At 39.5% G+C, this 25,402-nt stretch overlaps 1 protein-coding gene across 1 annotated transcript in view; it reads left to right on the plus strand.

Moving 5' to 3' along the window:
• LOC130118211 (CUB and sushi domain-containing protein 3-like) overlaps nt 1–25,402 on the plus strand; it is a 473,370-nt gene that overhangs the window by 185,383 nt on the left and 262,585 nt on the right. Inside the window, 4 exon segments of the mRNA XM_056286604.1 lie at nt 6,944–7,159; nt 8,414–8,602; nt 10,525–10,694; nt 12,560–12,716. Of these exon segments, the coding sequence (XP_056142579.1) occupies nt 6,944–7,159; nt 8,414–8,602; nt 10,525–10,694; nt 12,560–12,716 (732 nt within the window).

Genomic DNA, 25,402 nt, shown 5'->3' on the forward strand with positions numbered 1-25,402 from the left:
TTAGAGCAGGACAATGCTATTGACAGAATTTTGTACCATAGATTATACCCAGAGGAAACCACACCTAGTCTTTATTGTGTACCTAAGATACGTAAACAGGATGTGCCGTTATGGCCCATTGTTAGTATGATGACCTATAACAGCTCTAAGTTTCTGGCATCTATTCTTAACCTATTGGTAGACAGTAATGAACATCATATTCAGAACACTATGGATTTTGTGGATAAGGTGAAGGACATCATTATGGAGGCGGATGAATCAATGGTCTCTTATTATGCTATGTCTTTCCTGTGCATTCCTGTTAATGAAAAAGTGGAGGAGGTTCATATGATATTACAGGACGGCTCCACCCTTAGCAATAGAACCACCCTTAACACTGACCAAGTGTTTCTGTTCCTGAAGCTGTGTCTTCAGTCCAGCTACTTCACATACTGGGGGCAGTACGAAGGGCAGAAGCATGGGTGTGCTATGGGTTCCCCAGTTTCACTTATAGTGGCCAGCTTGTATATGGAGTAAATGGAAAAGAGGGCTCTGATGTCCTTTCCAGGGACACCACCTAGCCATTGGTTCAGATTTGTGGATTACACCTGGGTTGAAATTAAATCTCAGGGTGTACCAGATTTTACCGACCACATTAACTCTGAAAAACCACATCAAGTTCACCAGGGAGGATGTGAAAAAATGACAGGTTAGCCTTCTTAGACTGTGAAATTGCAATTGGTGATGGGTGGATATTTGATGGTTGATGTTTACCATAAACCAACACATTCTGATCAGTACTTAAAATTTGACTCTCATCATCAACTGGAGCATAAACCAGGAGTCATCAGGATGCTGTACCACTGAGCTGACAACGTCTCCACCAACACAGCGGCCGGGGAAGGGGAGAAATCTCACATTAAACAGGTCCTGGTTAAGTGTGGTTATCATAATTGGGCGTTTGTCAAAGCCAAGAAGACGCCCAAACCAGTGCACCAACTGATCGAAGAGAGAAGAAGGACAACAGCTGCCTAAGCCTAAACCAGTGGTGATTTCATATGTGGCAGGAGTGTTGGAACAGTTGAGACACATATTTTCCAAACACCACGTCTCAGTTGCTTTCAATTCCCAAAACACGCTGCATCAGAAATTGGTCCCCAAGGATTGCGTCCCCCAGCACAAACAGAGCAATATAGTGTACACTGTTAAGTGCCATGAGGGGCATCGGAGAAATCAAACAGAAAATTGCGAAGAGGATGGCACAGAAGAGCTAACATATCAGGCCATGTCTCCGCAATCTACACCCATCTACAGGCCAGTGGCCACTCTTTCACGGATGAGGATATGCACATCTTTGACAGGGAGGAATGCTGGTTTGAATGGGGAGTCAAAGAGGCCATGTATGTGAAGACGGAACGACCATCCCTGAACTGTGGGTGGCGGAGTGAAGCTAAGAGTACATCTGACGCCATCCTACAATGCTGTGATTGTAACTATTTCCCAATCCTCTGTGAATAGTACACAGGGCCATTGTAACTCTAGTTAATGGTCACGGCAATTTGCATATGAAACCGATCGTTGTTTTCGGTCGTCATGCCACTGTATTGTTTATAAGGGTGGGGACACCTGCAGTCAGTTGACACTGAAGAAGTCACTTAGATGCGTGATGAAACGTTCTCCTAATAAGTGTTGTGTCCAGATGAACTGATTCAGCTTTCTGTGACTTAAGAAACATTATATATTGACCATTGGAAATTATATAAAATTGCTGAAAACTGAGAAGATATATACTGTAGGGGACCCTTAAAGTGAAAAACCTTAACCATATTTATGGGTTTAAACTTCTTTTATATTGGCTGTATGGACTAGCATTTAGAGAATACAGTATTCTGCAACCTGTCCAATAATATCTTGTCAAGTAATGTAGAAATAGAAATGAACCATTATTTCATAAAAGTTTAAATGTATTTTCATTTAGTCTTAAACAGGTAGATTACCTTAAAAACCTTTCTATATCTTACCCAACCCCATCCGACACACTTATGCACACACTGTTTATGACAACTTTCAATGTAATATGTCTACCTTTAGCTATAGCATACATTCTCTGTTGGGAAACGTTTTCTATGATTGCCACATGTGCATCTATCAAAAGAAAAATGCCGTCATCTATAAACAAAATAGGGATTTTATAAGAAAGGGCTGTAATTACAGTGTAAATCCAAGGCAAATTGACAATTTGGGAATAGTTCAAATAACAGCACATTGCCTGAACTATATACCAAAAGTACCAAAATATACCAAAAAGCACCCTGACACATCTCCCAATCTTTCCCACCCATCCGTAAGGTTTACCCCTCAAGGTCTGGCTTCTGCTCCAGCGGGCTTAAGCTACTACCCTTTGGTGGTGAAGGTGCTGTAAGAATCAGCGTCTCTTTGTCATCAGAATCACAATCATGTTTTTGGCCATATAGGTTTGTACATACATGGAATTTGACTCCGATTTTGTGGCTCTCTCAGTATATGTAATATGGAATAACAACACTACAACACAACAATCTTCAGATATATACACAGGGATTGACGTATGCAGGCGAAATAAGAGGTGATAAAGTGCAATGGTTCAGAGAATATATCAGAGATGCTGAAATAGATGTTAACAGGTTACTTACATACATGCCTGAGGTAGATGTACATGACAGAGCATACCAGTATACGTACAATGTACAGTACAGTATATACAAAATGGTTGGATTTATTTGATAGTGTTAAGCATTCATTGTTCATTCACTGTTTTAATATCTGATTGCTTTGGGGTACAGTGCTCTTTAGCGGCTACCAGAGGGGAGGAGTTGGAACTGGTTGTGACCAGGGTGTGATGGGTCTGCAGTGATGTTTCCTGAGTCTTGAGGTGTATAAGTCCTGAATGGTGTATAAGTCCTGAATGGAGGGCAGGTTGGCACCAATGATTTTCTCTGCAGACGTAACCATCTGTTATAGTCTGTCCCTGTCCTGTTTGATGGCCGAACCAAACCAGATGATGATGGATATGCAGAAGACAGACTGGATTATTGCAGTGTAGAACTGAATCAGTAGTGAGGCAGGTGAAATTTCTTGAGCTGGCGAGAAGGTACATCCTCTGCAAGGCGTTTTTGATGGTTGTGTCTATGTTGGATGCCCACCTTAGGTCCTGGGAGATGTTGGAAGCCAGATATCTGTAGGTTTTCACCATAGACACCATGCTCTTGACCATGGTGTGTGGGGGTGGGGGGGCAGTCTTGGGGAGCTACACCTGAAGTCCACTGTCATCTCCACTGTTTTGAACGTGTTCAGCTCCAGGCTGTTATGGCTGCACCAGAGGGCCAGCTGATTAACCTCCCGTCAATATGCAGACTCGTCACCATCCTAGATAAGGCCTATGATGGTTTTGTCGTCTGCAAACTTCAGGAGTTTAACAGACGGATCACCTCAGATGCAGTGATTTGTGTAGAGGAAGAACGGTAGAGGGAAGATCACACATCCCTGGAGGGGCGACAGTGCTGATTGTCTGGGTGCTGGATGTGATTTTCCTCAGCCTCACCAGCTGCCTCCTGTCTGTCAGGAAGTTTTTAATCCACTGGCAGATGGGGGCTGGTACAGTTAGCCGGGTGAGTTTGGAGTGAAGGATATCCGGATGATGGTGTTGAACGCTTGTCAGTGCAGACTTTAAGACAGGAGGGTGACACGCCATCCGGGTCATGAAGGCTAATCAAGTCTTTCAGCTACTGGGACTCTGAGGAGACAAAGAAATACTTATTTTGGTGCAAAGACTCAGAGACAGAGAATTGCAGCCATCTCAGCTCTCTGTCTTTGGAGTGCAAAAGTAAAGCTAGAAATCTCGGTGTAATCATAGACAGTGATCTAAATTTTAAGAGCCACATCAGCCATCTCACAAGATTAGCCTTTTACCATCTTAAAAACATTTCAAAACTAGGGGTACTAAGTGCGTGTGTGTGTGTGTGTGTGTGTGTGTGTGTGTGTGTGTGGGTTTTGTATATTTTGATATTTGTGTATTCTGTATTAACACCTGTTGATATGAATATCTATTTTCTGTATTTGCACATTTATGATTGAGTTGCAATTGTATTGTCATTTTATGTAAAGCACCTTGTGTTGCCCTGTGTATGAAATGTGCTGTATAAATAAAGTTTGACTTGACTTGATCTGTCACAGAGACACTCTCATCCCCTCTCACTGTTCAACCTGCCTATTTTTCAAAATTAGTTTTTGGCATTGATGGGCTGCAAGCTGTGTTCAAATTTTCTGTAAAAAAATCTGTTTTGCTTCGTTAATTTACAGCAATTTTACTGTGACCAGACTGAATACTTAAGGAATGATTGGCTGGGAATTATGGATGAATTTTGATTAGTCACATACGTAGGCTCCGATTTATGTTTTTGCCCATGGGGGCCCAAATTAAGTGAATACCACCGAGGCGATAATTGTCACAAAATCACTTCTTTTCCGTTTGCCTTAGTAATTACCTTGTTGTAGGTTCTTCTCCGTCAGTAAACGTTGTATCCAGATGAACTGATTCAACGTTCTTTGATTTTCTTACCTGGATTCTTGAGCATGCATAAAGACACCTTGTTGTAGGCTTTTTAGGTTGCTGTCATCTGTCGGCTGTAGACACAAACTGCAACAAGATACTACACCGCTTTGCTAAAATGATAACAGCCACACCATACCAGCACACAGTCTTGATGCGGTAGTATTTACACACACGCCCAGTAATGTACACATGCAAAGAGCTTTAACAATTTTAATTGGATAATGTGATTCATAGTTAAAATGTTCACCCATAATATTAGAATAAATAAGTAAAAGAGAAATGAAAGAAAATAAATAGATGCAGTTTTTTTTAAAAGATGAAATATTTATTTGTTTATTCATTCATTCATTCATTCATTCATTTTTTGATTGACCTTCTCTGTTCGGGTGCTCAAGATTTTCGGTGGGTGGTCGAGCATCTGCACACTCACCGGATCAGCGCCTATGGTCACATACCTTTAAAGTACCAATGTCGATAGTCTAAATAGTTTACAAGATGCACATAGTACATTATTATAAGCTATTGCAGTCAGCAGCAAATACCAAGTTATCTTGCACTGCTGTGGCTGGATTCAACCTTTAAAAGCATTTTGCTAGCTGGCAAAGTACTTGCAAAGAAGTTTGGTGTTCAGATGTGCATCATTCATTTACTGTAGCTTTGGGTACTTGCAAAGCATATGGCACAACCATATCCTCTTTCACATCAACCAATGACCACAGTCTATTTACAAAGTGTAAAACCAGCAGGAATATATGAGCATAAGACTACATCATCATCATTATCATCAGTTCCGTAACTTATGGAGGTCATAGGCGCACGGCTGATGACTCAACAGGTTGAGTCATCATTGTGTTTCAGTAGGGGGAGTACCTGGTGGTCCCTATCTCCTCTCCAGGTATGGATGGCCGTCGGTTCACAGAGGAACTCATCCAACCTTTGATAGGTTTTGTTTTTAGTCCTGCTGTGTGTCCACACATCCTCCTCACAACAACCCAAGGGTTGAAGTGAGTGTGCCGGTTTAGTCGCCAACGACCCAACGGTTGCAACCCAACGTTGCAGTCTAAGGACGTAAGACGTAATCAGTCAGGCACAATTGGTTAATGGACAGTAAACAAGAAGTTACATTATAACTGTATTCCTAAAAATGTGCAGCAAAAACGCAATATTTTATATAAGTGTTGTGATATTATATTTTGATATCACACCGCTAATTTTTAATTCTACAATCAGTAACCTCGCCCCTTTGATATGCCTTTTACTGTTAATTCGAAAAGCAAACTGATTTTATCCCAGTGCCCCAGTCTGCGATTAGTTATACTATCTTCTCTGTCTACTGCCCTTTTCTAATTATCTTCCACCAGGAGACTTACTGAAATACCTCAGTGTGGTCTCATAGTATTACAAAATGATCCTGTCTTTACAGTAAATGCCTGTCTCAGTTTCCTCCTTTGAGGAGTCGAGATGAACATGAGAATGTTTTTAAAGCTTTGGTTGTTCCCTGTCCGCGGTGGTGTAGCGATCTAAGCATCGACTTTGTGTCGATGCAGTTGCCCACTGGGGACCGGGGTTCGCGCCCAAGTCTTGTCAGATCCGACTATGGCCGGACTCGATGAAGCAGCAATAATTGGCAACACTGTCTTCGGGAGGGGGGCGGAGTCGGTTTGTGTTCATCCCATGAATGCATCTCTGTGTGTCGGAAAAAGCAGTGGTTTGGCCTGGATTCGCCTTGTCACGAAAGTGGGGAGGTGTCTCCTTTGAGACTGCCAGCCGGAGAGATGCAGTTGGCGAACACATGCAGTACAAGGGTGGGTGTTTGAACTAAAATAGGGATCAATTGGTCACTAAATTGGGAGAAAAAGGGAAAAATCAGAAATAAATTAAAAAAAAAAATCTTTGGTTGTTCAATAAAGATCTAGTTTCTCTCACAGGCCTAGTTTACATACCCTCTGTCCAATTCTTATACTATCCCTCCTGCCAATTTGAAATATCACTTTCAAATGAGATAAAGTAGTTGTTTTTTCATTCTTTCTCTTGGTGTGTAGGTGAAGATTAGGACGATTATATATACTCTGTCAAAAAAAACAAAAAACAAAAAAAAAAACATGTTGCACAGCCACTAACAGGAACTCTTGTCCAGCAAGTCTTATTAAAGATACAAAAAAAACAAAACAAAAAAAAACTGCTTGTTTTCTGATGGGCGGCTTTTATTTTTCTTGAATGTGTTGTAAGAGATCATGAAGGAACTGTATACTGGAGATCTCTGTAAACTGTCTAGTCCATAATTATTTAATGTTCTGCTCCTGTTTTTTGTTTTTTTCCAGTTACCCAATAACCTCTAATCTGTTGTGTTTTCTTCTTTTTCTCCTCTCCAAGGTGTCCAGTTTACTTTCCACTCTTTCCACCTGGAGGACCACCATGACTACCTTTTGATCACTGAGAACGGCAGCTTTGCCCAGCCGTTGGCTCGGCTCACTGGATCTGAGCGTCCCGCTCCGGTTAACGCTGGCCTCTATGGGAACTTCAAGGCCCAGCTGCGTTTCATCTCTGACTTCTCCATATCCTTGCAAGGATTCAACATCTCCTTTTCAGGTAGCAACTGCAAGGATGCACATGATTGGGGAGAGTTTATAAGGGGGGAGGTGTCGAGGTGACATCGGGGAGATGACTAGAGTGGGTTTGAAGACATTAAGGGGAGACATTAGGGAAAAGGAGAGGAGAAAAGATACAACGTTGTTGATATAGAAGTGGGGCAGTAAAGGAACAGAGGGTATGGGGGTGTAAAGGTGAAAGAAACAGAGTCAGTTGGCTCACTGGATGACGAGATCAAAAGTGCTAAGCTCCTCTAAAGCATACATCAAGTGACATGTAATGAGTAATTTGTCGGTCAGAATAGGAGCAGGCTTAAGGCAGACCGTGCCTCGAGCATCGCTGATCTGAGAAGGATAATTAAGAGACTGCTAGGTCAAAAAGGTAGGCGTTCGATTGTGATTGGATTGATCATCAAAGCATGCCACGTGGATGGATATCCCAAGGCATCATCTGCTCTGAGCCTGTGGGGGGCTGGGTGGGGGGGTGCTACAGAGGGAGAGAGAGTGACAAAGCGAGAGAGAGAGAGAGAGAGAGAGAGAGAGAGAGAGAGAGAGAGAGAGAGAGAGAGAGAGAGAGAGAGAGAGAGAGAGAGAGAGAGCAAGAAGGGAGGAAAACAGAGAAGAAGAGGTGAAGATGAGAGGGAGGGAGATACAGGGAATGTGAGGGAAGGGGAGACAGATGGTGGTGATGAGTGAATAGGGGTTACAGAGAGGGCGGGGAGAGAATGAAGCTGTGAGAGTGTGTGAAAGAGGGTCTGCTTCGTTAGCAGTCTGGCTAAATGTTTGCCTGCTGTTTGCTGAAATGAAGCATAACTTGTGCTGCTATGAATATTCATGAATTTATCTGACAGTGTCAGTGTGTCCGTGTATCCTTGTGTGTTCTGCGCTAAGCATCAATAGATTACCTGATTAGAATTCAGATTTTAACCTTTCATGAACTTTGAAGAAATTGTACCATTTGACGCTCCAAGGTAGAGCTGGGGAAAGGATTTTCTATACAAAGATCAATGCAAAACCCAGCATACTGGCAAATGAAGGCAGGTGTTGAATGAAAGCACCTCATTTCTCCTATGTTCTCTGATTTGCATCAGCATCACAAATTGTTTATGATAATACACAACACATTATGACAATAGACCATTAATAATGTATCATGTGCATTATTTTCTTATTAAGAGCAAACAAAGATGGTGTATGGTTCATTAAATCCCTGCTGTTTTGTTGTCGGTATATATTCATTATTTTTTTTTTTTAGAGTATGATCTTGAGCCCTGTGAAGACCCTGGGACTCCTCAGTTTGGCTGGCACACAGGCTCTAAATTCGGGATTGGGGACTCACTTGGTTTCTACTGCAACAAAGGCTATCGTTTACAGGGGGCCAGGGAGATTGTTTGCCTGGGAGGTGGCCGCCGCATGTGGAGCACCCCTCTGCCAAGGTGTGTGGGTACGTGGTCAGCTGCTTTTATTCTGGTTTCTTTCCTATTTGTGTATGTATATACAGATAATTAGGGCTGCCCCGACCAAAGATTTTCCCCTTCGACTAGTAGTCGCTAGTTCAAGCCATTTGTTGACTAGTCATCGAACATTTATGATATTAATTATTTAAATATATATTTTGTTGGGCGTCAGAAAATGTTTTGAGTTCTGGGGCTGAGAAAGAATGATTTAAAGCAACATAGTTAACACTGCTACATTACAGAGAAATATAAAACCGTAATAATGAGCCTTTAAAATATAAATTTTACAGGCGCATGCATGAAGCGAGCCGCCTGTTAATGACACCGGCAAATGTGGTAATGGTTCTGATTGTGTCAGAACAACCTGCAAGGAGACTGAACATGTTGTTAATTTTCAGCATAGTATAATGTCACACAACTTATGAACTTGTAAAACCAATGTAATAACTTATAAGCCTTTAAAATATAAATTTTACAAGCGCCTGAACAAAACGAGCCACCTGTTAACGACACCAGCAAAAGAAGTAATGAATAATGATTCTGAATGTGTCGGAATGACCAGCAAGGAGACTGAACATTTTGTTCATTTGTTTCAACACAGTATAACATCACACAAGTTACAACTTTATAAAGCAAATGATAAATAAAACCGCTATACATGTTGTTTTTTTTGTTTTTGTTTGTTTTGTTTTTTTGCGACTAAGCGACAATGAAAACTTGGTCGACTGAGACTCTTCTCATTGACTAACCTTTGGTTGACTATTAGGGGGCAGCCCTACAGATTATACAGAATATTTAAACTGTGTGCTAACTTCAGGTTTTTACATATCTGATATGGATAAAATAATGAAATCATTGAATGACTGCATGATTTCCTCAATCAGACAAAAAAATTGAAAGATCAGACCTGTGTTAGATAATTTACTGAGCTGCCTGGATAGATATAACCCATGAAATCTCATTTCCACTAAAGGGTGTACCAAGCTGGCAAGAGAGTATTTATTACTTCTGTGAACCAATTTTGCCCCTAGAGAAAGTTAATTTGATTACTTGCACATCTTAAGAGTTGACTCCAGAGATAATGTTCTAGTTGAGGCATCATGTCATATGAACTAATAGCTTTATCAGACTCCATGATGGAGTGGTTTATACGTTTTTACTATCCCCTGGCTTTAGTACACCCCTTTTTGGCCCTATGCTGGGAAAGAACTACTTTGATGGCATGAATATTACAAGACAATAGAGTTTAGAAACCGGTGGTGGAATAGATTTATGCAGTGCCTCTAAGTTGTAGTGTCTCACTTGCATTGTTAATGCGTATTAGAATATGCATGATCACGTTTTACGAGAAAACAAATAAACTGCAGTTGTTTCATGTTTTGTTGGGTGTGCATAAAACATGCAGCAAACACACAACACATATTAACTCAGTCTCACCTCCAAGTCCAGGGCTGGCTGGCTCTTGGCTTGTCATTTGTGAGAATTCCTTTTTTTTTTTCAAACTTACCTATCTTTTTTAAAGGAATCCCTTCCAGTTTTGTCTAAGCATGGGGCGAGAAAGCCTGTAGGGTAAATCTTATAAAATGAATCCTGTAATGTTTCATACTAAGCAGTTAATAGTGTGCTCAATAGTTTTCGATGTGTCACCGCCAGTTGATAACAATTATTATGATATTAAAGCAATAAAGGGGGGTGACACTTGGATGAATTAATAATTACGATTATCCAAATAAGGCAGCGCTATTACCTTAATCTCTTTAGTAACACGCTAATTTCCCAGTAATATAGATTCGATTAATTTCCATCTTTTGAGTTTTTTTTCCTTGTTCTAATTGATGCCTCTCTTGGTATGCTTGCAGTTGTGTTGTGTAAATGATTCTGTTTCCTCTTTGTGTTTGTCTTTTTACAGCGGAGTGTGGGTCAGTGGTCTCCAATAACGAGGGAGTTCTTTTGTCACCCAACTACCCGATGAACTATGACAACAATCACGAATGTGTATATAGTATCCAGGTCCAAACAGGCAAAGGCATCAATGTCACTGCCAATGATTTTCAACTCGCATTGGGTGACATCCTCAAGGTAAAGCTCTGCCCGATGTGATCCCATCTTTGTTGGAAAAAGAAAAAAAAAACCTATTTAATAATAGAAACATTGTGTTGAGATATGTAAGGAAGCAGATTTGCTGTGTTGTTTATAAAATAAAAGAGGAACGAAAACAAGTTGATCTTGGAAAGATTGTGCACTTTTATAAACAAGGAACATGAGAGAAAACAATAATACAAAGAGTTGAATTTTATTTGCTTTCTTATACAAGGCCAACCAGACAGAATCAGAATACTGCACTATTCTGCCAGGAAAGTGAGGGCAAATTTGAAACCATGTGCATCATATCTATGGACTGAAAGGGATTCATTGCTCTTCTAAAGGGCAGTTAAAAAGCTTGGGTGGGTGCCATCAGTATGATCACGACAAAATCAAATGTAGTCCCCAGCTCCCCACTGAGGTTAATGGAGTTGCATGCTGCAAGCTGTTCCTTCATTGGTCATTTTGTGCGTTTCTCCAATTTGGGGAAACATGCAAAGAAAGGTGGGTGGGATTGATGAAATATAAAATTCATAAGCTAGCGTATACGTGTACTTTACTGGGAGAGCAGTTATTCATTGCCTGTCAAAACTAAGTCAATTAATGCCAGATAAGAACCTCATACTTGAGATAAAAATTGGAGCCTCGATTTAAGACAACTTCCAGATGTGTTAAAAGATATAAATGGGAATGGTTTGGTTTGGTTTACTCTGTGTTCTACTTAAACAGAGTCAGACAAACTCAAGGATGACTTTTTTATGTCTATGCTTGCAGTTTGAAGGTGCATTGAATGGTGAGTTTAGCCTAGCTTAGCTTGGCTAGCCTAGTTTGGCTATCTTAGCTAGACTAAACTCAGACATAAAGGTATCCAGGAGTTTGTCAGAGTTTAGGTAAGTAGGACATATAGTGAAACCCCCGAAAACCAAACTATCTTTTTCAGGTTAAAAAATGTCAAACATACCCTAAAAGTGCCCATCTTGTAAAAACAAAAAAACAAACAAAAACAAAAAAAATTAAAGGGAAATACAATGTATGCTCTTAGATTATTTATGCTGGTTGCTTTTATCTAATTTTATAATCAAAATACTTCAAAAGTTTAACATTGAAATAAACATTATTGAAAAATTAATGACTTCTGTATGTTGTGTTTTCTATGGATTTTTTTTCACCTCAAACAGTGGAAGATAACTTAAAAAAAGACGCAAAGCTTTCACAATTACATATCAATATTACGGGCAGTCTTTTCATATTCTTCATTTGGTTATGCAAAATGGTAGAGCCTGTATACACGTGCATATTCTTTATTATTTTTTCTAAAGACAAAGGAAAAATTTGTTGTCACAATTAGACAAAGCTTGTCCTTTAACAGACTTCATTCCAGATGCACTTGGGATGAACAGAATGGGAGAAAGGAGATGATGAACGAAGTTTTACCTTCAGATTTCCATTATAACTATCAGTTTTTGAATCCCATTATCTGTCATGTTGATCCAGCATTAAAGCTGCATGAAACAAATTGAGTGGCAAGAACTGAGATCAATCCAGTGTAATTTCTGTTTTTTATTCAGTTTTGTAATACAATTGCTACAATAAAAATGAACTGACGGCAATAAGTCACGGCTTCTTTTGAGACATAGAACATATTGCAAATGTCCCCCTCTGCAGTTCTAGTAAAGTATATATCACAATTCTTTGCCTTTTTGAAATTACTGTAGTTCTATATCCACCTCCATCAATGTTTGTTTTTTGTTGTGATGAGTGGAGTAATTATTTAGCGGGTGAGAAATGAAATGGAGAGAAGTGTCATCACCAACAACTATGACAACTACAAATATATGCCACTATTGTCCATTCTTTTTCAGGTGTATGATGGGAAAGACAGTGCAGCTCCAGTCCTTGGCACATACACTGGCACATCGATGCAAGGCTTTTCTCTCACCAGCACTTCCAACCATCTCTGGATGGAGTTTTTCTCTGACCTGGAGGTGACGGCTGTGGGGTTCCAGCTTGTATACAATAGTAAGGTTTTAAACTTTTTTTCTAGCTCATGACCCAAATGAGAGAATTCAGTTGGGACATAGGAGTCTGGGAAAAGCCGAATTTTGACTGTAAAGGCTCATGCACACCTTAAGTTTCTTCTAGACAGGTGCATGGTGGGAAATATCCATAGGCAAGAGAAGAGGTAACTTCTGCACACTGTCCTTTTACTTGCAATAAACTTTATTAGAGATACAAAGTTTCGGTCCTTAGCCCTTCATCAGGTAAAGCAGACGAACAAAGAACATTTCAGACAGATATAGCCAACACCTCCTCAGGTGAGGCCAATCAGGGACCATTAGCTGTCAGGCAATCAGTCCCACAGTCTGTATGCAATTAGCCAATTAGAAGGCACATCTCACCATCAAAGCTGGACACTCCACAATCTATAATGGACAGCAACTACATCAATTTATATACAAACATTGAATATAAGTTTAGACCAATTTATCCAAAATCATCTCTTCCTTAATGACAATAATAATATTGGGCTGATGGTAGATCTCAGGGTAACACTATCATAATTTCACTGTTTAGGCTACCCTATAAATATACCTCTGACTAGGCAGTAGGTTACCATAATACCAGAATTTAAATCGCCACATTCATTCATATAATAGTACATTACAGTCATTTAGCTGACGCTTTTATCCAAAGCGACTTACAATAAGTGCATTTAACATAGGAAATCAGGAGAACTACTAGTCATCAGAGGCCATAAGTGCATCTTCTCTCTAAACAAGCATCAAAGAGCAAAACCAGCGCTAAAGTAAAAGCGCAAGAAAGAGTTTTTGTTCTTTTTTGTTTTTTTAATGTGTGAATACAATAAATGCTAAGAGCAAGTAACAGGGTAGTAGTTCTTGAAGAGGTGAGTTTTCAACCTATGCCGAAAGGTGGGCAGCAACTCTGCTGTCTTGACATCAGTGGGGAGTTCATTCCACCAGTGTGGGGCCAGGACAGAAAAGAGCCGTGACCGGGTCGATCGGCAGCAGGGGCCTCTGAGCGACGGGGCAACCAGGCGTCCCGAGGCAGCAGAGCGAGGTGGTCGGGCGGGGGATGTAGGGCTTGACCATGGCCTGGAGATAGGAAGGAGCTGTTCCTTTCACTGCCTTGTAGGCTAGCACCAGAGTCTTAAACTGGATGCGAGCAGCTACTGGGAGCCAGTGTAGGGACATGAGAAGGGGAGTTGTGTGGGAGAACTTAGGGCGGTTGAACACCAGATGAGCTGCAGCTTTCCAAACAAGCTCCAGGGGTCTGATGGCTGACACCGGAGCACCAGCAAGGAGGGAGTTACCATAGTCCAGCCGGGAGATGACCAGAGCCTGGATGAGTACCTGTGCCGTCTCATCGGTGAGGAATGGGCGAATCCTCCTGATGTTATAGAGGAAGAAAACAGTAGAAATAGGAAATAGGAAAAAATTAAGAAAAAATATGAATATAGAAAATTACATCTAATCTTACTATTGAAACAAACATAAACAGGGGTGATGAAGACAATGTGGAAATATCATCCAAAACTATCAATACCTGGGCAAATAGAAGAAAATTCATCATTAGTGGATAAATCTACGAATTAGTAAGAAAAATGCATGAATCTGTTCTAACTGATCCCATTCAAAACTAGAAGAGTTCACTCAGTAGAGTGCAGATCTCTGCCAGGTGTACGTATATCTCCCTTCTTCTGGCGTTCAAACTTGGCGACAAACCACCCCTTTTTTCACCTACTGAGAGAAGGGAAATACGCGCGCACATGGACAGAAAATCAGTTTTTTTCCTGCCATTATAAGACTGTTGCGCAGTGCCCAGTAGTTAATTTCAGTTCCTTTTTGCATTTCAAGTTTTATAGACCTTGTTACATTTGTTATATTAGCAATATGTGTTTTTAATTTTGTTTTTCAGGTGATATTTTCATTTTTTCAATTTTGCTATTCAAGTTCGACCATGTCACTCTGAAGTTTAAATTGTTTCAAAATAGCATTATAGTTATTAAAATGTTAATTTAGGTGTCAGTGATTTCCTAAAAGACATACTAACATATGCAATGCATTAATATCTCAACTGGGTATTTATCTTGACAAAATATAGAGTTTGAAACTGTCCGTCATTTTGACAGGAGTGAAATCCCAGTCGTTCTACTGTTAAAACTATATATACCATGACTGTTCTAGATCTTAATAGCAGAATTTATCATAGAGGGTGGGAATGTATGATTAGAATAAGTTGGTGCCCGAATCGACATTGAATATAATCCAAGCCTTTTCCTACACTGTACCCAAATTCTAAGAGAATGATATAATCAAAGGATTGCACTTATAGGTATACAATTCTAATGGAAGAGCTGAACCAAGCAAAGCCGGTAGTGAGGTTTTACCACAGTGTGACATTTCAGTATAAAGCCATGCTGGTGTCTTCATGAATGGCACACTCAGCCAATAAAGCATGTTTCGTATATTCACTGCCCAATAATAGAACTGAAAATTTGGTAAGCCTAGCTCTCCTGATTGTTTTGTTCTTTGCATAAAAACTTAATGAATCCTTGGGAGTTTACTATTCCAAATAAATGCAGAAATGTGTTTGTCCAGTGTGTTAATATATATATATATATTATATATTATATATCTATATATATATTTTTTCTTTTTTGGGATACAATTTAGGATACATTGAAATAAATATAAGAATTTAGGTAAAGTATTAATTTTTACGACATTAATGCATCCAGTTAATGATAATGGGAGATTATCCCATCTCTGAAAATCTGTCTTGGTGCATTCAAGAAGGGGGGTAAAATTTTCCTCAAATAATTTTTTATATAAATGTGTAACCTTGATGCCCAAATAGGTCAGGTGATCCATCTTTACCTTAAATTGGAAAAGCTTTAAATGAAATCTCCCTGGCTTTAGACTTGATAGCGAGTAGTTCGCCATTGTGAATATTTAATTTATAACCAGAAATATTACTAAAGTTTTGAAAAATGATAAGCGCATAGGGAATACAGCTTATACGGTCAGAAATGTAGAGTAAAAGATCATCAGCATGTAGCGACAGCAGCACTTTATATTCTTGGCTTGCCCTTTGGAATCCCCCAGACCCTATTATCAGTTCATAACTTAATTGCTAATGATTTGATCGATATCACAAACATGAGAGGAGGGAGAAGACATCCCGGTTTGGTTCCACAATGGGGAACCAAACAGTGGGAAATAGGGGGAGTGTGAATTATTTGTTCCAACACAAGCCATGAGTGAACTGTATAGGAGTTTTATGCACACAAAAAAATGTTTGACCAAAACCAAATTCGTCGAGGGTGTAACACAAATAATCCCACTCCACCTGGTCAAAGGCTTTTTCAGCATCAAGTGATAAAGCAATCTCAGACAGTGGGGATGATGGAGTATATATTAATATTAAAAAGCCTGCATAAATTGAAGAAGCCATGCCTACCTTTCATGAATCCCGTTTGATCTGAAGAAACCATGAAGGGCAAACATTGTTCTAGTCCAAGGGTGAGAATTTTAGATAATGTTATGAAATCTACATTTAAAAGGGATATTGGGCGGTGCAACAAACACTCTAATGGGTCTTTATTTGGTTTCAATAGAAGTGAGATTGTTGCTTGTTCAAGTGTAGGGGGAAGACATTTTGAATTAAAGGACTCAATGTACCTTTCTCGTTAAAGTGGAGGTAAGTTGTCACTAAATACTTTGAAAAATTCGACCGGAAAACCAGCTGGGCCTGGAGATTTTCCACTCTGCATTGATTTAATGGCCATTTTAATTTCTTCTAAGGTTATTTGCTCTTCTAGTTTACTTTTAAAATGTGGGTCTAAAGTTGGAACTGGTAATTTATCAAAAAATTGTCAGATAGTTCAGGTTTGTTTAACGTCAGATTTATAAAGATTAGAATAAAAATATTGAAAACTCATTTATCTTGTCTGTGGTAATATGTTCACAATGGGTTTTGATTTCAAGAATTATATGGGTAGATTCTGATTTACGTAGCTGGTGGGCTTAAATCTTGGAAACTTTTTCTCCATGCTCATACCATGATCATCTAGACGTAAACAGCATCTGTTCAGATTGTCTAGTTGAGAGTAGATTGAATTCTGTTTGTAAATTTAGCCTTTGCTTGTAGAGATCTGGAAAAGGAGCAGCTGAGTGTTGCTGATCCAACTTCATTATGAAATCTGTTGATTCAGTTAAACATTTATGTTTTTGTTCATTAGTGAACGAACAGTATGAAATTGTATGGCTCCATAGGAATGCCTTTAAACTTTCCCACATAGTACTTACTGTAAGTTACATCAGTTGTTATATTTGTTTTCAGAAAAAATATCACTCTGTTTTGAAATGTACTAGATAAATCCTTCATCAGATAGTAAGAGAGGCTTAAGCCGCCATGATTAAACTGAATGTTGATGTGGGAAGCTGAGCTCTAAAACCAGAGGGCTATGATTGGATATTACAATACAATTATATGTGCACGCTTTGACAATGTATAGTAGCTTTTTATCAATGAATAAGTAATCAATATGTGAGTATGTTTGATGCATCGGAGAGAAAAATTAGTATTGCCTGGTCGACAGAAAAAGAAATCGCCAAGCATCAACAGCCTCATATGTCTTCAGATATGACTGTAAAACCAAAGAGGACTTTGAGGATGGTGAGGGTTTTATTGAGGAGTGGTCTAAACTGGATCCATAATAGTATTTATATCTCCCCCAGGTATTAATTGGTGAGTGTCAATACCAGGTAAAGAGTGAAGACAATTTCTGAAAAAAATTACTATCATCCGAATTGGGGGCATACACATTTGCTAAAATTAAGGGGGTGTTAAATAATGAGCCAATCACAACCACATAACTACCATTTGGGTCAGTTGTTACAACAGAAACGATAAATGGAGTAGATTTATGAGTAAGGATTGCAGTACCCCTAGCTTTTTGTCCAAGCTACTTTAAATCCTCTACAGTTGGTTCAGAATGCAGCTGCTACACTACTAACTGTAGGTCCCATATTACCCATATTCTTGCATCCTTCCATTGGCTTCCCATAAAATTCAGAATATAAGATCTTATTGATTACATTCAAAGCACTGCATGATCTAGCCCCCATTTACATTTCCGATCTTCTCATTCCACTTCCCGACCACTCCGGTCCTCAAACCTCGGCCTTTTATCCATCCCTCAGTCCAGCTGGAAAACTAAAGGTGACCACGCCTTTGCAGTTTTAGCCCAAGCTTCAGGAATAATCTCCCCAATCCATTAAATTTGCCGAATATTTGGGCTGTTTTAAGCAGCTTCTAAAAACCCACCTTTTCAGGCAAGCCTTTTTATAGATCCCCACTCCTGCCTCCTGTTTTGGTATGTTCTTAGCTTGGTCTGTTACTCCCTATGCCATGTTTTATATTCATTCAATTTATTTTATGTATTTATTCGTATTTTGTGTATTGAGTGCGAAGCACGTTGCAACAGTGTTTTTAAAAGTGCTATGTAAATAAAATGTTGCTTGCTTGCTTGCTTTGCTATTGAATTTAGAATGGAACATTTGCCTTACCCATTATTTTCCCTAATTTTGGGGTGGTCTATATTTTTTTTAGGTGTGTTTCTTGAAGAAAGGCGATGTTTACTTTGAGGTGTGAAAGATGAGGGAATACTTTATTACATTTGATAGAGTGGTTAAGTCCCCTAACATTCCAGCTGATAAAGTTAATATGGCAACCATTAGGTTCTAAAGTTGAGGGTGTAGGTATCACCATCTAAATTCATAGAAGGGGGAAATATGAAGAATCATATTTATACTTTTTTTTTAAACCCCCCCTTATATCCGGCCAATTACCCCACTCTTCTGAGCTGTCTTGGTCTCTGCTCCACCCCTTCTGCCGATCCAGAAAGGGCTTCAGACTACTACATGCCTCCTCCTATACGTGTGGAGTCGCGAGCCACTTCTTTTCACCTGACAGTGAGGAGTTTCACCAGGGGGATGTAGCGCATGGGAGGATCACACTATTCGCCCCAGTTCCCCCTCCCCCTTGAACAGGCGCCCCAACCGACCAGCGAGGGCGCTAGTGCAGTGACCAGGACACATAGCCACACCCAGCTTCCCACCTGCAGACACAACCAATTGTGTCTGTAGGGACGCCCAACCAAGCTGGAGGTAACATGGGGATTCGAACCGGCGACCCCATGTTGGCAGGCAACAAAATGGACTGCTATGCTACCTGGACGCCCAAATTTATACATTTTTTGATACCTTTGAATTAATTGTGTAAGTATAGACAACCTTAATACAGCTAAACAAGACAAAATAGATAAAGACAAAAAGCAAAAACATCAACTCCACCCTCCCCATTATCCTCAGTTTCATCCTCTAAAGAAAAAACACAAGATTCCCAAAACTTCCTAGCCTTTCCTGAGAGCTTTGTTTAAAAACAATGGGGGGGGGGGTTCTTGAAAGACAGCAGATAGTTCTGGATCTGACATTAGAATGTGCCAGTGCTTTTTAAAAACCGACTTATAATGACATTTGAGTTGAGAGAATATACGTATAGTCATGCATGTAACAGAGAACTTCTTGTTTTGGAGTGCTGTGTTGTATGCTTGCTCCACCGAAGGTATATGAGATCCTCATTGAACAAACCATGATTTCATTTCACTAGTTTTTTCCATAAAATCTTCTGTAGAGTGACAAATCATTCTTAATCTATATAATTAGCGTTTAGGGAGACCCCTCTTCAGAGGTGTGGGGTGAGAGCTGGTGGCGTATAAAAGTGTGTTTTCATCTGTCTCCTTCATATTCGGGGTTGTGGATAACGTACCAGCTCTTCTTGAATGGACTGTGTTGTTATTTGTGCTTTTTTGTTTTGTTCTGTCTGTTTTTATGTTTTTAGTGGTATTGTTTTTAGGGAATTTTTGGATGTGTATTTTTGTCTTCTCTGTTGCACTGCTGTGAGCTGGGAGAAACGGCATTTCATTTTTATTTATGTGTGCAGGTGCATAGTGAAAATGACAATAAACTAAATCTTGAATCTTGAATCTTCTCATAACCCCCATGTCTAAAAAGTGTTTCTTTTCTTTACTATCTTGGGGGAGAGATCCCTCCTCTGTTGCTCTCCCTGAGATTTTGTCCTATTTTTTCTCCCCGTTAAAGTATTTTTTTTAGGGAGTTGTTCCTTATCTGATGCGAGGGTCTAATGACAGGATGTTGTGTTGCTGTAAAGCCCCTTGAGGCAAATTTGTAATTTGTGATATTGGGCTACACAAATAGAATTTACCTGACTTGACTTGACTTGACTTGACTATAGTCCATAGTGAAATTTAAGTTACAATTGAAAATGTTAAACGGAGTAAGACAATCTTTCAGTTCATCAATATTACCCTGGTAAATACAGAAAATGTCATCAATATAATAGTTCATTTCAATATTATATCCAAGTGGCTATTCTTGTCTTGGTTGGAATCAAAAGCCTTTGCAAAGAAACCCATTTATCGATTCATGTAATTCGGGGCACAAATCGAACCCATGCTCATGCCAGATGTCTGCAGAAAGAAGTCATTATGAAAACAAAAGTAATTATATTTCATAAAAAATCTGTCAAATCAAGAATGATCAACTCATTCAACTCATTAAGGGGATAACTGTGTTGTCTTGATTCTGTAAAAAGAAGTTAAGGGCCTCAAGACCACCTCCATGTCTTATATTGGTATACAGGCTTGCCACATCTAGGTTTAATAAAATAGCATCATCTGGGAATATCATTAAGATTAGAGATCTTATTTATAAAGTCTGTAGCATCTTCAATATAAGACGGTAAGGTCTGTGGTGCAAAAGGTTTTATGTAAAAATCTATAAATTCTGACAAGGGATACAACAAAGCACTGGCCTGAGCCACTATAGGACAACCTGGGGGATTCACTAATGACTTCTGTGTCTTAGGAAGGATGTAGAATACAGGTCGAATGGGATGTTGGCTATGTAAAAAGTCAAATTGAGATTTGAAGCTCAGCTCTTATGTTTAGTCTTTCCCAAGTAGGAAACACACTTTTTTTTAAAATGAATCGGTTGAGTCAGACTTCAATTTATTATAACATTTCTCATCAGATAGTTAGGAGAGGATTTCAGCTTGATATTTAACTGCATCTTGGACACAGATTGCCCCGCCCTTGTCAGCCTGTTTGGTTATCACATCCTCAGAATTCATTAGCTCTGTCAATGCTACTCTTTCTTTACTAGATAAGTGTTTATTGTGTCATGTTATACCATACGACAAAAAGTATTAATGAAAGCATTAGACACCTTGGGGCAAAACTTGTTCTTAGGGCCTAAAGGGGGAAGGAGGAGTTGTAATTGCAGCCTCATTGTTATGGGAAAAGAAGTTTTTCAGTTGTTGCTATGCCCTTTAATGTTACAAAGCGCCACATCTCTTCCTTATGATTTTATGGTATAGAGAAGCTAAAGGTGCCACCTAGAAGTGGTGACCATGACTTGTTACTGAAGAAGCGTGAAGTTTTTTTGGATCTTCACATTGCAGACATTGTCTACCATAGGTTTTAATGATGAGTTGCTACTTAATGTGATGCTGTGAATACAAGTTTTGAATGGCATCAGTCAGGACAGAGTCCTTTTTGATTGTTATTAGATTTATAGATTTATCCACTTATGATGGCTTTTCTTCTATTTGCCCAGGTATTGAATCCCTGGTTTGGATGATCTTTGCACATTGTCTTCATCATCTGGCAACACGGTGGCGCAGTGGTTAGCACTGTCGCCTCACAGCAGGAAGGTCCTGAGTTCGAACCCCAGGGTTGTCCATCCTTGGGGGTCATTCCAGGTCTTCCTCTGTGTTTGGAGTTTGTTTGTTCTCCCCGTGTCTGCGGTGGGTTTTATCCGGGTGCTGCAGTTTCCCCCACCATCAAAACGACATGCATGTTGGGGTTAATACTCCTATCTGTGCCCTTGAATAAGGTATGGCAAGAAGAACTGGAGTAGGTCCCCGAGTGCTGCACGGCGGCTGCCCACTGCTCCTAGCTACACAGCTGGGATGGGTTAAATGCAGAGTATAATTTCCCCACGGGATTAATAAAGTATATCAAAATCAGAAATGAAATCGTCCCTATATGTATGTATTTATTTCAATAGTGAGATTCAAATTTTTTTTTTGTATGTGTGTTTTTTTAATTTTTTCCTATTTCCTGTTTCTGCTATTATATGACTGAATGTGGCTATATAAATTCTTGTGTTGTGGTAACCTACTGCCTAGTTAGAGGCATATTTATAGGGTAGCCCAAACAGTGAAATTATGATAGTGTTACCCTGAGATCATTATGTAATTATGGAAGAGATGATTTTGGATAAATTTATTTGAACTTTAATTATATTATTCAATGTTTTTATATAAATTGTTGTTTCTGTCCATTATAGATTGTGGAATGTCCATCTTTGATAGTAGGTTTTGCCTTCTAATTAGCTGAATGCATACAGACTCTGGGACTGATCGGCTGACAGTTTTTATTTTTTCCTTTTTCTGCAAGTGCTAGAAGCTGCTGTGTGCCAGAGTCTAATTCCTCATGCATGCACACTTGGCCAATAAAATCGATTCTATTTCTGATTCTGATGGTCCCTGATAGGCCTTACCTGAGGAGGTGTTGGCTATATCTTTCTGGAATGTTCTTTGTTCCTCGGCTTTACCTGATGAAGGTCTAAGGACCGAAACATTGTATCTCATGATAAAAGTGTATTGCAGGTAAAAGGATAGTGTGCAGGAGTTCTCTCTTCACTTGCCTATGGAAAGAAGAATTTAAACGCAATTTTAATTGTCCCTCATCTTTTTCCACTGTCTCCTTCACTGTCAAAGTACTTATTGGACACAACATGGCACTTCTGGTCTATTTCAGGGAGAAAATTAGCTCCTCTCTTTCTCTCTCTCGCTCTGTGTCTGTGTTGCTCTTTCCATGCGTAACTCTCGCCCTCATCACTTCTTTCCTCTGCTGCAGTTAGTGTCTATACCTGCTTAAGACAATGCAAAACGACACTCAGAGCATATCTTGCTTTCGTAACGTGATGCACTTCCAAGTAAAACAGGATATCAGGATGGGACAAAACATAGGGAGGGATGTGATTTGATCATGGAACTCAAACAAAGTACAAACATTGCACACGAAGAAGTACAACGGACTGATTATCAAGAGCTATAGGGACGGTGAAGAGTTGTGTCAGTGGTCTAAGTTTTATTTATCTAAACATTTCTTATTAAAATTAAAAAAAAATTTCTTTCTGTCACACCGAGTGGATATTCGGGTTGTACGTAGCATTGAGATGTTTATTCTTAGGATGTTTTTTTTCTCTTTCTCGTGTTTTTTTCTTTCGTTCTCTTATTGTTCACAGTCGTCGAGTTTGTATTGTGCAGCACAACTTGCATTAAATTTGAACTACACAGTACAGTGGGAATTGAGTTTGAAATGTACAGTACTTGATTTAACATAAGAGTAGGTGAGAAGGGGTAGAAAAAAAATGAATAGACTTCCTCCTACTCCTTTTCCAACATGTAACAAATAATCTGATATAGTAGATGGAGATTTGTTTGCTGAGTTCGATGTGTGGATTTGTTGATCACTTCAGATTATTGGCAATGGCTTATCTATGTGCAAGGCTCAGCGTTTTCGGTTTTTACCGATTTTCACTGAAAAATACCCAGATTATTTTAAGAGGAGCAGATCGGTTTAAACTGATTTTCACTTGGATTTTATATTTCCATGGATCCAAAAGTTGTTCCTGTTCATGTGAGGTTATGTAACAGTGTCCTGTTGTGGCAAAATTTGGCATGATGGATGGCTTTGAAAAATAAAAACCAAAAACGCTGAGCCTTGTCTATATGTTATATCCTTCTTATTTACGTGTACGAAATAAATTGTCATCATCCTTCAGGATTTCATTGGATCGTGCAAAGCATTTTATGATGTTATTGGTTGGAATGTTGTTAGCCCGCCCACTCGGACTTGGCGATACAATCACATAAACTTTGTTGTTTAAGACGACATTTAGGTAAATCAGATTTTGATGTAAAATAATGAAGTGTAATGTTTGTGAATTTTTTTCTTTTTTTTTTTCGGCACAAGTTGTTGAATAGGTGCATATGACCGTAGAAATGAGCGAACAAGGTAAAAGAGTGGATTTTCATTTCATGTTGTCTTTAATGTACCTTGTTAAAACAGGTGAAATATAGTATAGTTTAGATTGTGTGAAATTGGTGCATTTGTCTGCGAGTTTGTGTATGTTTATATGCCTTTGCGTGTCGGAAGTTTGAGTCACTGCAGCAAGGGGGGCAGTAATAGAAGGTTTTTGCTCTCCCAATTGGTAACTGTTTCTAATCCATTGTAGTGATGAGAGAAATGTTTTGGTGACACTGCATTATACACTCCAATTCATAGTATGTTTGTGATTTATCTTCAGCTGTTCTTGTAATTGGGCGGCACGGTGGCGCAGTGGTTAGCGCAGTCGCCTCACAGCAAGAATGTCCTGGGTTCGAGCCCCGGGGTAGTCCAACCTTGGGGGTCATCCCGGGTCATCCTCTGTGTGGAGTTTGCATGTTCTCCCCGTGTCTGCATGGGTTTCCTCCAGGTGCTCCGGTTTCCTCCCACAGTCCAAAGACGTGTAGGTCAGGTGAATTGGCCATACTGAATTGTCCCTCGGTGTGAATGTGTGTCTTGTGTGTCTTGTGTGTGTGTGTGTGTGTGTGTGTGTGTGTGTGTGTGTGTGTGTGTGTGTGTGTTTGTGCGCATGCGCCCACGTGCATGCGTGCCCTGTGATGGCCTGGCAGCCTGCCCAGGGTGTCTGCCTGCCGCCCAATGACTGCTGGGATAGGCTCCAGCATCCCTGTGACCCTGACAGCAGGATAAGCGGTTTGGATAATGGATGGATGGATTTTCTTGTAATTAGTTTGTTTTCCAGTAGGTTTAAGGTAGAATTAAGGATAGTTAGTTGTATAGTATAGGGAAATGGCAAAGCAATGCCCTAGCAAATAAAACAAAGCATTGATTAATTAGCTATTTTTCACTAACTAGGTACTGTAATATATGCATGGGTAATATTAGGTTTATGCACATACTCACCATCCAGTTACCAAGAGGTCCGTTATTAGTGCTGACAGAATATACAATTTTTATTATAATTCTGCTGTTTGATTTTGCAGATCTACTTTTTTGTATGTTTGCTAATAGCACAGGTGATAAGTGGGCCTACATTAATCAGAAAAGTATGTACTCAGTAATTGAATAAACTATCATTGACATATGACAGCAACCACAATTAGTTCAGAGAAATGATGGCATTGTTGCATCTGCCTTTCTAAAATGTAGAATTATTCCTAATTAAGCATAATTACATTTCAATTCAGATGTTTAGCAAGAAAGTGCACAAGGGTAAAAAGGCTTTGAGTAAAATTGCACCTAATCCAACTTGTGGCACAATTTTTACCAAGTCTTTTTTTGCCAGAAAAAAATGCTATTTTCACTGAAAGGTTTGACTGATGCACAAATGGTGAGGAGAACAAGGGGGAGGTGCATAAAGGCAACTTAAATCTTGTCTGAACATGAAATCTGACCATAATCTTAGGACTCCTCCATCCAATGTGCTGAGGTAATTTTCTAAATGTGAGCAGAAACCATCTGAGAT

The sequence above is a fragment of the Lampris incognitus genome, chromosome 9 (genome assembly GCF_029633865.1).
Source record: "Lampris incognitus isolate fLamInc1 chromosome 9, fLamInc1.hap2, whole genome shotgun sequence".
Taxonomy (NCBI): domain Eukaryota; kingdom Metazoa; phylum Chordata; class Actinopteri; order Lampriformes; family Lampridae; genus Lampris; species Lampris incognitus.